Raw genomic sequence first — 15,586 nt, 5'->3', positions numbered from 1 at the left:
CTCTTCAGTTATCCAATGTTTAAAAATGTAAAACCTCAGATGAGTTTTAAAGATTTTAACAAACTTTGATGAGAGAGAGAACACTTAGAGGCATGCTCTTCCATAAGCAGAGTCAAAGAGAAGAGTAAACAATGGCTGCATTAAAATTGCATCAAGTCAGTTAATTAAAAATGTATGCAAGTTCCGTATCAGCAGGTGGTGGTCCTTTTCTTTCACTGTTCCAAAGTATTGCTGGACAGCAACAGATCAAACACTCATAGTCCCTTACTCTGCCACGAGTATACTGCGGTTCTTTGTATTACGTACAACTTATTAATGGGATTTATATTTCCAAATTTCCCCTGAAAAGCCAAAGAGCAGAATATAATGTGCTGTACTCATGTCACAGACCCTATGAACAGTTGATCAAAAGCAGTTTCTGTCCCACCTAGCAATCTTTCTCTTTCTATTGCTACACTCTCCTTGCTACAATTTTTTTTTCCCCGAGACAGGGTCTCTCTGTGTAGTTTGGGTGCCTGTCCTGGAGCTTGCTCTGTAAACCAGGCTGGCCTTGAACTCACAGAGATCCTCCTGGCTCTGCCTCCCGAGTGCTGGGATTAAAGGTATGTGCCACCACCGCCCAGCTTATAGTTGTATTTTTATTAACTGGTAAAACTATTTTAACTTCTTAGAGCTCTAGATATAAAAAGTTTATATAAAATTTGTATTTTTACATACTTAAGAATGATTACAATAAAAACATTCAAGATAACCTTAGAATCTGTACTATTTTCTCTTTTTTAGCAGACAGGGGCTATGTAGCCCATGTTGGCCTTAAAAATCCTCCTGTGTCAGCCTCATGAATGCTGGGACTAAGGTTTTGTGCCATCATTCCCAGACCCTGGTTGTTCTCTAAAAGATACTCTGTACATTACTTAAAAGTTGGAAATTCAAAACATGAGTTTAGTTGATTTGGTAGACAAAGCCAAGTTGTTTTATAAAATAGGGTAACTTATTTTTAGGCTTCCATTCTCATCAATAAAATAATTTGAATTAAACATGATTGAAAACACAGCTATTGCATTACCCAAACCCCCGTTGAGAAAACCAGAAAGGAAATGCCACAGGCGTCTCACCACTGTTGCTGGTCTTTGCGCTCTTTGCCAGCTGTGCGCGGGTAGCAGCGATCAAACTGTCATGGGCCAGTTCCTGGACCCGGAGGAACCACGGGATGCTGCTGTCTGCGCTCTCCCCAGAGAGGAAGTCATTCCCTGAATCCTCTGTCTCATCCTGCACAAACACAAAGTGCTCAGCTGAAGAGCCCAGACCTGGAAGGAGGACAATGACACGGGAAGGTCAGCCAGCGTCCTTTTATTAGCCCTGCCCCAGACTTCGTGTCCTGATCCAAATGATTCTACACCTTTCCTTCTCACTTCAAGTTTCTGTTCTTATAAATAATTAAGATATCACTCTTCCATTCAGCCCACACGCTTATTGTTAACTCTGCCTCCTCTTGTCTCAGAGGCATAATCTTCTTTCCTGGCAACCAGGCCACCTCCCATTTGAAATATTCCAATCCCGTGCTCAGTCATTCTCTCTTGTATGCTTCAGTTAAATTCTCTCACTGGAGCGAGAAAGCTGGCGCAGCAGTTAAGAGCCCTGATGGTCACTCTGTAGACCAGGCTGGCCTGGAACTCATAGAGCTCTGCCTGTCCCTACCTCCCAAGTGCTGGGATTAAAGGTGTGTGCCACCACGCCCAACAAGTTTTTTGTTGGTTTGTTGGAGACAAGGTCTCACTATGTTGTCTAGGCTGGCCTCAGACTTGGCCTCCTGCTTCAGCTACAGGTATGTACTCAGCTTCAAAACAACTCTACCTTCTAACTTGTATTTCCATTCAGTCACATTCCATTCTCTCCCCACATCTATCCTCCAATAATTATTATGTTTGCAAAGGTCACCAGACAGACGCTGAATCTCACTAGTGCATCCTATAGGATCACTTAGTGCCTGTGGCTTCCCACTCACCATCCTCTCCCAGTTCTCCTTGTTGTGCTGCTGTCCTCTTAAATGTCCCCCTCCTGGCCCTAGGCTTACCTTTTCTCTACATATGCTTTCAGCTTCTCTAGAATCAAAGAATCCTTTCACATTTTCTGAAAGTGATGAGCAGCCCAACTGCCTACTTTATACCAAACCTTTCCAGAACTCTGCATTCCTATTTTAAACTCTCTAAAGGACTCCCTCCTCAATGTGCCTCCAATATCAAAACACCAACAGACTCATTTGGAACTAAGCATCCTCCCCCAAGCCTGTTCTGGCTCTCACTATCTTGGTCAAGGGCACCACATTAATTTTCCAAACAAGGAATGTTTCTGTTGCAGGGCATAATGGCACACTCTATCCTTGCACTCAGCAGTATGAGGCAGAGGGATCCATATTCAGTGCTACATAGCAAAACCACCCATATCCAAGGCATTTACCATTTTGATACACAGCACCCAACACCCAACACGCCTTAAAGGAGCAGACAGCATTCTCCTGCTGCAGAGAAGAACAGGGATAATAAAAGCCAAAATATGCAGAGCAGACTGTTCTTACACTTGGCAAAATTTATAACCAACCATCTCACAAACTTGAACAAGAGGAAATGCAGAGTCATCACAGAGTCTTTGTACTTCTTTTATACATTCAACTAGTCACTAGACCACACCAACTCTCTAAAGAAATCAAATAATAAAGATTCTCTGCACCTTATCAGTATTAAATATTGGCCCGACTCTAACTTTTTCCCCTAAAAACTGAGTAGAGTTCTGAAAGGATCAAAACGCACCTGCTCTTGTTAGGTTAAGAAGAATAAAGGAAGTGCTGTCACTTGGCTGTAGATCTTGCAACAGGCTGGGTGACTCCGGAGTGGACAGGAATTCTGGGGACTTCTGTATAGTCTGAGCCCTCGTCTCTTCTCCGTCTGGGCCCACGTTCACCTGAAGGCTCCTCAAAACAGCTGAAGAAGGGACCTCCTTGGAGGAATTAGTATGATTTGGAGTATCATCTAGTGAAGGAAAACACCACAGCTTTATGTAGCATTCACCTCCAGAGAGCTCACCTTTCACTAAGAGCACCTAAGACACTAAACTTCAATTCCTTTCTAGTACGCTGACAAGAGTATACTGCACTCTCGTTTTTTTGGTTTTTTTTTTTTTTTTTTTTTTTTTTTTTGCAAATACAAAACTGCTTTGAATAATCACAGGGGAAAAAACAGCCTGGGAAACCATTGAAATTTTGTAGAATCATCAGTATGTTTCATTACAGTTTGGGGTTTACACTGAATATACATAAATCGCTTACAAGACTTGCTCTAAAGAAGTTCGTTCTAAGCTGGACATAGTGTCGCACACCTTTAGTCCTAGCACTTGGGGAGGCAGAGGCAGACGGATCTCTGCGAGTTCAAGGCCAGCCTGGTCTACAAAGAGAGTTCCAGGACAGCCGGGGCTACATAGTCTCAAAAATCCAAAAAAGAAGTTTGTTCTAAGGGGTGAGTTACATGAGACACTGCCTCAAAAAATAAAATAGAATAAAATAAAATAATAATAATGATTTTTTTAATTTTTAAAGATAAACTATTTTAAATGAAAATGAACATTTAAAGGAGAGAAGAGATAGGTATAATGGCTCTATACAATCAGGAATTACATTACGTGCTGCAGTATACAGTATTTCCAGAGGCTTTCATCATTCATCTTTATAAAAGTCAGGTAACACTTTTTTCTTTTAAACAGATGATAAGATCATGATAAAAATGGACAGTACTACCATTGTCATTAGACACTGGCCTAATGAAGTTGCACAATAATGTAAATAGTCTTTTTTTTTTTTAAAGATTTATTTATTTATTATGTCTACAGTATTCTGTCTGCACATATCCATGCAAGCCAGAAGAGGGCACCAGATCTCAATACAGATGGTTGTGAGCCACCATGTGGTTGCTGGGAATTGAACTCAGGACCTTTGGAAGAACAAGCAGTGCTCTTAACCACTGAGCCATCTCTCCAGCCCCGTAAAGTCTTAATATCACACACCACACACTGAATGATAATTTAAAATGGCAATCCTATGCCATGTGTATTTTACCAAACACATCAAAAATATTTTAAAAATATAAAATTCATAACAGCACTGTTTATCATAGCCCTGTATCGGAAAAGAGAGACATTAACTAAAAAGTTGTGGTATGTAAACATGGCAGGATACTATGACTGATACCAAACCAAGCTACAGTAAGAATGAACCTCACAGAGAGTAAAACAAGGTACAAACACCTCTATTAGAGAAATTATATCATTCCATTCAGTTAAGGTCACAAACCGGCTAAAACTAAAAACTTTTGCTTAAAGATGTATACAAGAATGGTTAATTTTGGAAAACAAAAGAAATAATCACAGAAGTGAAAACAGTGAGGCTGCAATAAAGAGCGGAAGTTTCTACATCAAGGAGAGTCTATGGAGACCTTGGAAGCTAATGATGGTGCTCTTGCTTGGGGAGGTCAGTATATGGACAGTTCCTTATATTTATTCCTCAAGCTGTACATATGTGGCTTTACACTTTTCTGTATCCACCACATATCACAACTAGAAACATGAGGGACAACAGTATGGCTGTCATTTGTAAAGCGCTTGCCGCCAAGCCCGATCAGTATGGGGGGGGGGAGCGGCCCCCACAAGCTGTCTTCCGACCTCCACACATGCATCCTGGTACACGTATTTAACATTTGACTCAACTGGTTTCAATTCCTTTGGAGATACCGTGGAACTGCTAACAAATCTGATCGTTTATGTTTAGCTTTCTGAGGAATTGCCATACATTTCTCATAATTTCAACAACGCACAAGGTTTTCTCCACATTCTTACCAACATTCGTTCTCTTTCAGCTTTTTAAATATATAATCACTCTAACAGGGTAAGGACTTTTTCGTTTGTATTGTAATTCCCTTTATTACTGTTATTCAAAAATTGAAATTGGGACAGAGAATTCAGGATTGACAGGAACTTAACTAACAAAGATTTATTAGCACCTAGAAATCCTTACAGGTTGAAAGAGAGATTTAGATAACATGACTCACAATGTTATTAGAAACACAACAAATGACGTGAAAGAGCGAGGGTCACACAGGGAACCTTCAAAAGATTCATCTTAGTGTATGTGCACACTCGTGTGAGGTTACGCCTGTCTATCCACGATTAGAGCCCAGAAGAGAGTATCAAGCCATGTCTGTTGGCTCATGCCTTTAATCCTAGTATGGGAGAAGCAGAAACAGGTAGCTCTCTGAGTTCAAGGCCAACCTGATCTATACAGCAAGACCTCCTCTCAACAAAACTGTGTATCAGATCTTTGCAGTTGGGAGTTACAGATTTTTTTGTTTTGTTTTGTTACTCTTTTTCAAGATAAGAGTTTCTCCGTGTAGTCCTGGCTGTCCTGGAACTCACTCTGTAGATGTAGACCAGGCTGGCCTTGAACCCACAGAGATCCACCTGTCTCTGCCTCCTGAGTGCTGGGATTAAAGGCGTGTGCCACCGCTGCCTGAGCTGATTTTTTTTTTAATTTGTTACATTTATTTAGAGTATATGCTTGTACGTTCTCGCTATGCTGCCTATGTGGAAATCAGAAGACAGCTTTCAGGAGTCAGTTCTCTAGGGTCAAACTAGGATCACCAGGCTCGGTGGCGAGCTCCTTTCTGTTCTGTGGGGATTCGAACCCCAGCCCTCACACCTGCACAGCAGGTGCTCCTAACCAGCAAACCATCTCTCCGGCCCAAGATAGGGAAACTTTAATGCTTACTGGCTGAATACAGCTGTTTTTCTTGAATCTTAAAAGATCTTAAAGTCTTCACAGACCATCATCAGAGGGAAGTAATCAGAATTTTTAACAAATAACTGTCATCAACAGGCTAACATTGACCTCCCCCTGATTAGTATTAACATTCTAAACAGTCCTTAAATTTTAAAAAAAGAAAGAAAGAAAAAGTCTTTTAAACTATTATACAGGGCCAGTGGTAGGACACAGCCTTTAACCCCAGCAGAGGCAGAAGCCAGCAGATCACTATGAGTTCCAGGCCAGTCAGGGCTACACAGCCAGACCATCTCAAAAACAAAACAAACAAACAAAATCCCCCAAGATACTACACTTTATACCGTGACCTCCACCCCTGCAGCCCGGCTCCTCACCCTTTCTATGCCAGTGTTAACCAAGTCCTTTCAGTCTGTCTCCCTGGCCTCTTAGGGGCCTTTACCACACAGGTTTCCCTTGGGTCTCAGGCCTCCGAGCTATGCTGATACTCAGCTAAATACCTTAGCATTCCTCCCTCCTCTGCAGGCCTCTTGCCTGATACTGTAACTTCAAAAAGGAGTCCCATGGTGCTACAATGGCCTGTCTCACTTTCATACTCATCCCCAAGGTTTAAACTACTTAGACACTTATGACTTCTGTGGTTGCTTTTTTCCATGACTCTTAGATTTTACTTTAAAATCAAATTATCCATTCTACTCTTGCCACAGAGTAGACTAAACTCTTAAGACTTCTTTGTCCTATCTGTAGTGAACATATTTTACCTGGTAACATTAGCCGACTGCATTCTGAGGCCTCGGTCACTGGAAGGAGGGATAAGCAAGTAATGTCTTTAGCTTCTGATTCTACTAGTCCTTGTCCCAGGGGGATGGAGGTATTCTGAACAAACTGCACCAGGAGCTGAGGAGGGAAAAGAAGCAACGCTGAGAAACAGAGGTTGCTAGGGATGAATCTCAACTTTTAAAGTCACCAAACAAGCGATGGCATAATTCAGTCTTGTCCCTGGTCTCAGCCACAGACACAGAAAAACCAGACCAACTACATTCATCAAGGTGTTGGTTCTACGGAATGGTTGATTTATATAATTAAGTTAATCTGTCATTTTCTACCAAGTGTATTTTAAAATGATGAGGTTTTTTTGTTTTTTTTTTAAATCAACTGCACTGTACTGATTACATTTTACAAAGCATTTTCCCGGGTAGTAGTGGTTCATTAATCCTTATAGTAAATTCCTAGGTGAACATGTATTTTACAAATGAGAAATAAATCTGAAAACACTGACTTGCCTGAGATGACATACTAATTAAAAGTTCCAGTCTTCAAAATTAAGTAATGATTTCAAATTTGGTGACTCTCCTATTATGGAACACAGATTTACTAAAACTAAGGTGGGAAAACGAATGAAATTATAAAATGCTTAAATCTCCCAGTAATTTTCGGAAAGAAAATATTTTCAATTATATATAAGATTAACAATTTGTGTAAATAAATATATACATATATATACATATATACCACAACTATATCATATAAATTCATTTTAGGGATATAAAATATTTTACCATATAAGCACCTTAGTATTTTATTAAATACTTAAATAGCAAATGGGAAAAATCCACAACAGGTAGAAACAGAACAGTGCAATCTTGAGAAAACATTTAGTAACAGAAAAGTTGTAAACTATGAATTGCAGTAAAAATCATCTGGCTCACAAAGTCAAAAATGTTTACTACGAAGTCACTAGCGTTGTCTCCTGACCAACGGACTTAGATGAACTCTGAAAACAGCTAAGTGCGCTCACCTCTGGTTTGGATTCTAACTCATCTGATAACATTGATTCAGCTTCTGAAATCCTGCAGCTGTTCGGGGGACAGGTTCAAATCTAATTCAGAGTCAATGACACCTTCCTGTTATACTCATATCCCTTTAAGAAACATTATGCTTTTCCTGTAAGGTGCTGAACTAGGTTGGTAATCAATTTAACCTAAAATAGGGTAAAAAAAAGAGAAAGACACAGCATTAAGAGTAGTAGGAAAATGTAGCTAAATAAAGACACACCTTTATATCTAAAAATCATAAGCAGATTAAGAATTCAGCCCATAACATTTGTTTTAAAATGAACAAGCCCAGTAAGCATCAAAAACTGTAAAAGTGTTATGCTTTGATAAACTATTTCTACTTCTTTTTTTTTTTTTCTTTTCTTTTTTTTTAGTTTTTTGAGACAGAGTTTCTCTGTGTAGCTTTGGAGCCTGTCCTGGAACTCACTCAGTAGATCAGGCTGGCCTCGAACTCACAGAGTTCTGTCTGCCTCTGCCTCCCGAGTGCTGGCATCAAAGGCAGACGCCACCACTGCCCGGCCCTACTTCTTTTAAAATTTTTATTTTTATTTCATGCATGTGTATCTCGCTGTGTCTCCAAGTGTCCACAGAGTTCAATAGAGGATCAGATTCTCCTGGAGCTCCATGGAGTTCCAGGTGGTTGTAAGCAGCCCCATGTGGATGCTGGGAACCAAACTCTGGCTCTCTGCAAGAACAGCAGTGTTCTTAACCACTGAGCCGTTTTCTTCAGTCCCTTCAAAGTTGCTCCTTCTAATGAAGGTCTTTTTTTTTTTTTTTAAAAGACAGAATCTTGCTATATAGCCCTGATTGGCCTGAAATTCACATAGATGAAGTTGGCCTCCAACTGTCAACGAATTCTCCTACCTCTTCCTCCTGAGTGCTGGAATTACAGATATCACCACACCTGGATATAAAAAAGTCTTAAATACAGAAAAGCTATATTCCCAAAGATGTTCGTCAAAAATATAAGACAAAAAAGTAGAAGCAATACACAATTACCTTTTAGAAAACCCAAACACACACACACACACACACACACACACACACTATAAGCATGGCTCATTAAATATGGCATTGTCACTACAAAATACTGCTCTGGCTGGAGATATAGTTCGGAGGTAGAGCATTTGCCTAGCATGTGCAAAGACCTGGGTTTGATTCACAACACCACACACACACCACCACCACCACACACACACACAGATTGTGAAGCCCACACAACAAAGACAATTGATTGCAAATCTATTTTCCATTTTAACACTAATTACAACATGCATAAGAAAAAGTAAAAAGAAATTCACACTGATGTAACCAGTGTGACTTCACTTTTCTTTTCTTGGTTCTAAAAGGTAATTATGCTGTTCTGATAATAAGTAAAACATAAGCCTAGCAAGGCATGGTGATGTACATGTGGAACCTCATCACTCAGGAAGCCTGGGCGCTACAGCAATTCACGACCAGGCGGGGGGTAGGGTGGACACTGACAGTGATACCTTCTCAGGTCTAGAGGTGTAACTCAACGGCAGAGTGCACACACACAGCACGTGACAGTCAGTGCTCTGAGTGCACTGGCCAGCACAACAACAACAGGGGTGGGGTGGGCTGTTAAGTACTTCCCAAAGGCAGTGCTCTTAGGACACAGAAGCAATCGATTCATTTTCACTCTCCCTCCCTCTCATCTTCTCTCCTTCCTTGGCCACCACTGCAGACTGAACCTAAGGTCTATCCATGCTAAGAACAGACCTTGCTAGTCCCCGAGCCCAAAACTCATGCTTAAGTCCCCTCCATCCCAGTACTTTGGCACATGAATTCACTTAATTAGGTTTAATTGCTGATAAAATTAGGAGTACTGCTATCCATAAAGACAGTAAACAATGTACCTAGGATGGAAGTTTTCCATTAATATCATGGTAGACTGGAAAGTTAGACTAGGATAGACAGTAATAAAATACTGGAGCCAGGTGGCAGTGGTGCATGCCTTTAATCCCAGCACCTGAGAGGCAGAGCCAGGCGGATCTCTGTGAGTTCCAGACCAGCCTGGTCTACAGACTGAGAGCCAGGACAGGCACCAAAACAACACAGAAAAACCCTGTCTCAAATACCTCCCCCCAAAAGAAAGAAAAGAAAAGAAAAAGAAATACTGGAAGCCAAGCGGTGGTGGTGCATGCCTTTAACTCCTGTACTCAGGAGGCAGAGGCAGAGGCAGACACATCTCTGCCTGGTCTACAGAGCGAGTTCAGAACTACACAGAGAAACCTTCTGTGTTGAAAAACAGAAAGAAGAAAAGAAATACTTGGAATTAGAGCCTGGAAGATGGGTCAATTTGTGAAGGTGGCCACCATGCCTGACAACCTCAATCCCCGGGATCTATGTGATAGACAGAGAACCAACTCTCCCATCTCCTCTGACCCGCACATATGTGCACACACAATTAATACATCTAATTTTTAGAAGAAATACTGAAATTAAAGTTTTGTTTGTTGATGCAAATAGCAGCCTGCAATCCAGTCTACAAGATATATATGAAATGTTTCTTTTACATATTACATAAAAAGGATCATAAATGCCCAACTTTTCTTTCTACATACATTTTATTCCTCAAGCACTACAACAGTTTAATATGGTTTATCCACTTACCCTCATGAGAGGAAGAAACCAAAGTTCAATAAGGTTCAATAAATCACTTGGTGAAGTTATTAAGCTGCATAAGCAAGTTGGCATGAATAGTTGGCACAAACAGGGAATGATTACATCTAAATTTGATCTTAAATTTCGAGGGCTTAGCAATTCCTCTTCCTCAATTCCAGCTCACATAACAAGCCAAGAAATTACCAGATGTTTGTTCAGGTTATCATTAAAGTGCATCCAACTTTGAGATTCTTGAATTGTAGAGTCACTAAGAAATAAGACAATTCACAGACCCTAGGGTGTCACCTACTACATCTTTTTATTTTTAGTGTTTTCATTTTAATAATCTTTGAAAATAAGTAAAACTATTCTGGAACAACTGTAATATGTACACTGTAACTGAATTCAGCCATACAATGCTGGTGCCAAAATTTGTGGCTTGTATGGGTACTTCATGAACAAATAAAGCAGAATGCACTAGAAGAGTCTGAATTCTCAGGAACCTGTTCAAGAACCAGGTGTGGTGGCAGGCACCTGTAATCTCAGCCATGGGGAGACTGAAGCATCAGACTAAGGAGTTTTCGGCTTCCAGCAAGATCCTATCTCAGAATGAAGAGAAAACAATCTGTGCTAGAGCACAGTGGTTTATCAAGTGTTCTATGTGGACGTCATCTGTCACAGAACTTGCTAAGCACACTAACAAGCCAGCAGTACCATGGCAAGCACATAAGTTAGGTTCGCTGCTAGTTCCAATTCCATTACCCGGTTAACCGCTTTCAAAAGCTGCAATGTAAATTTTTTTCTTGCAGTGAAAATCTTTCCAAAAAAATTAACTTTGGGCCAGACATGGTGGCACACACTTTAATCCCAGCACTCTGGAAGCAGAGTTAAGCATATCTCCAGGAGTTGGGGCCTCTACGAGAGCAACAAGTGCTCTTAACTGCTGAGCCATTTTTCCAGATCCCACTCTCATACATTCGGAAAAGCACAATTCAACTGTCTTTAGTGTATTCACAGTTGTGCAATTACATACACAACCAGTTTTGTCTGTGCTTGTTTTTTGGGGGCGGGGAGGGCTCAGGCAGGCTCTTGCACAGCCCAGGCTGTCCTGGAACTCTGTTTCTGAGGCTGGCCTTGAACTTCTGGTCCCTCCTGCTTACACCTTCCAGTACTGAGACTGAAGGTGCATACCACCAAGCTTGGCTAATTTTACATTTCCCCAAAAGAAACCCTGAAGTCACTACCCACTTCTAAAGTAGTCATTACTAGGAGTTTGAAGGACTTCATACACATTTCCCTGTGAGCACATAAAAAGCAATGGATAAACATTCAGAGGATACCCAACATGACAAATGATACCCAATTCCCTGCCCCTTTACTCTTTTCTTTTGAATTCCAAACCTTCACTATGACTTACTTGCTGAGTATTTCCACATATATATATATATATATCCATCAGCATTTCAAACCAAACCACATCCAAACCCAGATTATCATCTCCCCTGCCAAACCTGTTCTTCTTGAATTATCCCTTTTATTTATTGCCCAATCTTCTTTCCCACTCAGCTGCAAATTCTCTCTAGCAGTATCTCTCATTCTCCATATTTAAATAATCCCAGGCATTAATTACTTCCCCAAGTCACTTACTCCTACTGTGATGCTGTTAAGATTTCTCAGTATCTTTCAATTACACTTTTTTCCCCCAACTACACTATTAACAAAAGCTTCTAACTGGTCACCTTGCCTTTAAAAGTCACCCTTTCCTCACTCAGGAGACAGAGGCAGGTGGATCTCTGTGCCTTTGAGGCCAGCCTGGTCTACAGAGCGAGTTCCAGGAGAGTCAGGGCTACACAGAGAAACCCTGTCTCAAAAATCCAAAAATAAAAAATTACCCTTTCCAATCTATCTTTTACCCAAACACTCATTATTTTTCCAAAACACAAGAATGTTTGTCATCTTCAAACTCAAAGTTTAGTATCTCAGAATAATGTTCAAATACATTACATGAGGGTAAACCTCTTCACTGATATATCCCCCTCAAAGAAACTACAAATTGCAGAATTTACCCCAAATTTGACACCTACAAGGTCAAAGCTTAAATTAGAGCCTACATCTTCTGATAATACACTACGATAACACAAAGTGTAATTTCTCAATGCCAAACACCAAGAATTGTCCGTCTTCACAATATTTTTCCTTCTCTTTGCATATGTCACGCTGGCCCCTGTGCCAACGTCCGATGTAAAAGTATGAACTCTGAATCCCACCTCAATAATATTTAACTCCCAAATGGTACCTAAGTACATTTCCGAGCCTCATGCGCAAGTGGGATAAAGTTTAATCAACGGATTGGATCCTCTTCTGAGAAACTTCGGAGGACGAGTTCAATGGGCAAAACCCACCCGGACTACGAACACTCGCTGCCCCGACACGGGCCTCAAGTGGCAGGTAGAGGAGACACCAGAGGTCCAGCCCTGGTCATCAGGCGTCCCCTTCCAGACCAAGGAAGTGAGTGGACGCTGGCTCTGGCTGGAAGGCCGGCAGGGCACCGCTGGCAACCCTTGCCGCCAGCACAAAGGTCTCAGTGGCAGGCCCGAAGGTCCGCGGGCAGGCCCGGCTGCGGGTGCAGTCCGGAGCCTCCGCCCCGGGGACGCGCTAAGTCCGCTTCACTGGGGGCAATCCGGCTCCCAAGCACCTTCCTGCAAAAACAAGCCTAGGAACCAAACAGTGCCCCCCACCCCCAAATCCCGAGAGGGGGAGGGCCGGAGCCGCGGGGCTGCGGACCGGTCGCTCCCAGCCCGCCAGACGCCGGGGGCAAGCCCAAGTGGGGGCGGCTTCCTTGTGCCCTTCGGGGGCAAACTCGCCTCTGGAGCCCCAAACCCCGCCGTGAGTTCCTTTCTCTCCGGGACCACCTAGCCGAGCGGGTGTGGCCAGCCCCAGCCCGGAGCTCACCTTCCAGTCCAGGGCAGCTGGCCGTCCGTCAGTCAGTCCCGAATTCCGTCCACACACGGCGTCTTCCGGCTCCCGCCGGAAGCAGCTCCAGAGCGGGACAGGAAGTTTGGCCACCCCCCCCACGAGCATACCCCCTGGCTTTCTTCTCCGCCCCGCGGGTGTCCCTCAGGTCGAGGTGCCGACCCTCGGGCAGCTGCATGGGCCGATCTCCACCTCCCCTCACACCCACGCTGGTCTCCGGCCGGCGAGCCGCAGCACCCCGCCCCCGCCCCCTGCCCTCCAGGACGCTCGGGTCCGCCAAGTCTGAAACCAGGTCAGGGCCGTCTAGCCGTGACGTCACCGCCTTCCCGCCGAGGAGGGTGTGTGCGGCCGCGGCAGGGAACCGGTGAGCAGCTTTCTCCGGAGCCGAGTTCCGACACAGTGAACGAGAAACAATGCTCCCGAAACACCAAAACTCTCCATGAAGAGGACCTGAAATCTTCACGGCCCAAGGAAGGACCTGCACAATCCAGCCCCGCACTGCCCACTGGACTGGGTATGAATTTAGACACGGACAGCCTTGGGGACACTTAAGAATTCCCAGAGATCTTGGATGTCCCGACTGAGTTCCGAGGTGAATAATAGTACTCGATGGAACTTTTGAGTTTACTGACTGCGTGAAATGTAAAGTGCTGGCGTGGTGGCACAGTCCTGTAATCCCAGCACCCTGGCACAGCTAGGACAGCTAGGGCTGCGTAGTGACTGTCAAAAACAAAGCAACCACAACAACAACCCCTCATGATGTGGTACACATAGAGTAAGGGATTAAAGATAGTGCCCGTGTGAATTAATGTTCTCTTAAGGCGTTTATGTTCATGTTTAGAGATAAACCAGGAGCCTAAACGAGCTAGGGAGTAGTCGTTTGGGTACAAAACATTCTGGGCATTCCGGGTGAAATGAATTCATCGGTACACAGTTTCGTGCTGGGCACGGGCAAGGCTGTAATCCTGTCTGAGGACTGCATGACGAGGACAACCGGGCTACATAGTATCTGAAGAAAACCTCGGGGTGGCAAGGAGATGTTTACTAGGAGTTAAAAGTCCTCAAGTCTAAGTAAGAATTAAACAAATTAGAGTTGGGAGTTACCAGCATATGAAGAGACGAAGAACCCCCCCAGAAAGAAAAACTGGTCCAGGGCAAGTATGTAGAACAAGGTTAGACCGATGCAAAACTGGATTGAATGATTACTAATACAATTTGAATATGTTTATTGCAAGTGTCACCTATAAATTACATTGGCTGTGTAAAAAAGTGGCCATAAATCACACTCAGAAAACACCTTCAGTTTTACTTTTCCAAAGGTTGAGTTACAATTAATAAGACAAATGAGATACATCAATATATCTGGAATACTCATGTCTAAACCATTGGTTAATTTACTTAGTCCTATCATTTCCTGAAGCTTTTTTTACTTGGGGCTTCTTGGGAATGGGGGTTGCTATTGGGGATTAACCTCAAGGTCCCTAGAATACTGAGCAGTGTTCTGCCCTGATCACTCACCCAACTCACTTTAATCAATGAAATTCCAAGTGATGTTTATATCTATTTGCTCTCCCAAGTGTCCCAAAGTACAGGCCTTTAACACTAGCACTCTGGAGGTAGGCAGGCAGGTAGAGATTTTTTAAGTTCCAGGCCAGCCTGGATTACATAGCAAACTACATAACAGACTGTCACAAAAAAATTCCTACAGTAAACACAAGCTTTTTTAGACTTGCTACACAGTAATTTGGCAGAACACAAATAGATCATCTTCTGGGTGCAGATCTGGTCTTTTGAGCTTCCCATCAACTCCACTGACTTCATCATCTTCTCACACTGCTCCCAACCCAACACTTCTGCTCTTCTTCCCCATAACCGTTCCACAATCTGATCCTCCCAATGCTGCCCCCAACCCTATGTACTTATACTGTTCCAAGCCTCTCTTTTGGCAGGCTGGAGAGATGGCTCTGCAGTTAAGAGCACGTGCTGCTCTACCAAAGGACCTGCATTCAAGAACACAGCACCCACATGGTGGCTCAAAATTCTCCAGTTCCAAGGGATCCAATGCCCTCTTCTGGCCTCTGCAGGCACCAGGCATGCATGTGGTGCACAGACAGACACATTGGTACATAAAGATTTTTAAAGTCTCTCTTTGATATAAAATATAGAAAGCTCGTCTCAATTCTAATACTCTCACTTTAAGAATGTTAAAAATTTCCCCAGTTCAACAAATGTTAACTGCTTCTGTTCTTAGAATTACTAGAATGTTTACTCAGTTTTAAAAATAATTTAAAGATGTATACAGATGATCCATTAATAATCGTATTAACTATCC

General features: G+C 42.6%; 1 protein-coding gene across 2 annotated transcripts in view; it reads right to left on the bottom strand.

Annotated features, from left to right (window-relative positions):
- The window catches only part of Znf410 (zinc finger protein 410), a 30,452-nt gene extending 16,950 nt beyond the window's left edge, over positions 1-13,502 (bottom strand). Inside the window, exons 1-5 of one of the 2 annotated variants that reach the window (XR_009382844.1) lie at positions 13,234-13,502; positions 7,617-7,799; positions 6,580-6,715; positions 2,808-3,026; positions 1,116-1,307 (exon numbers count right to left, since the gene is read on the bottom strand). Coding sequence is in view for 1 of the 2 variants with exons in the window: in XM_059279569.1 (XP_059135552.1) it covers positions 1,116-1,307; positions 2,808-3,026; positions 6,580-6,715; positions 7,617-7,649 (580 nt within the window). In the remaining variant the exon portion in view is untranslated. The remainder of the gene's footprint in view (positions 1-1,115; positions 1,308-2,807; positions 3,027-6,579; positions 6,716-7,616; positions 7,800-13,233) is intronic. The other variant, XM_059279569.1, reaches the window with a different exon arrangement.
- Positions 13,503-15,586: the final 2,084 nt, after the last annotated feature.

This window comes from Peromyscus eremicus, chromosome 14, assembly GCF_949786415.1.
Source record: "Peromyscus eremicus chromosome 14, PerEre_H2_v1, whole genome shotgun sequence".
Classification (NCBI taxonomy): domain Eukaryota; kingdom Metazoa; phylum Chordata; class Mammalia; order Rodentia; family Cricetidae; genus Peromyscus; species Peromyscus eremicus.
Note: the sequence above shows the minus strand (reverse complement) of the source record. Positions and strands in the feature narration are given on the sequence as shown.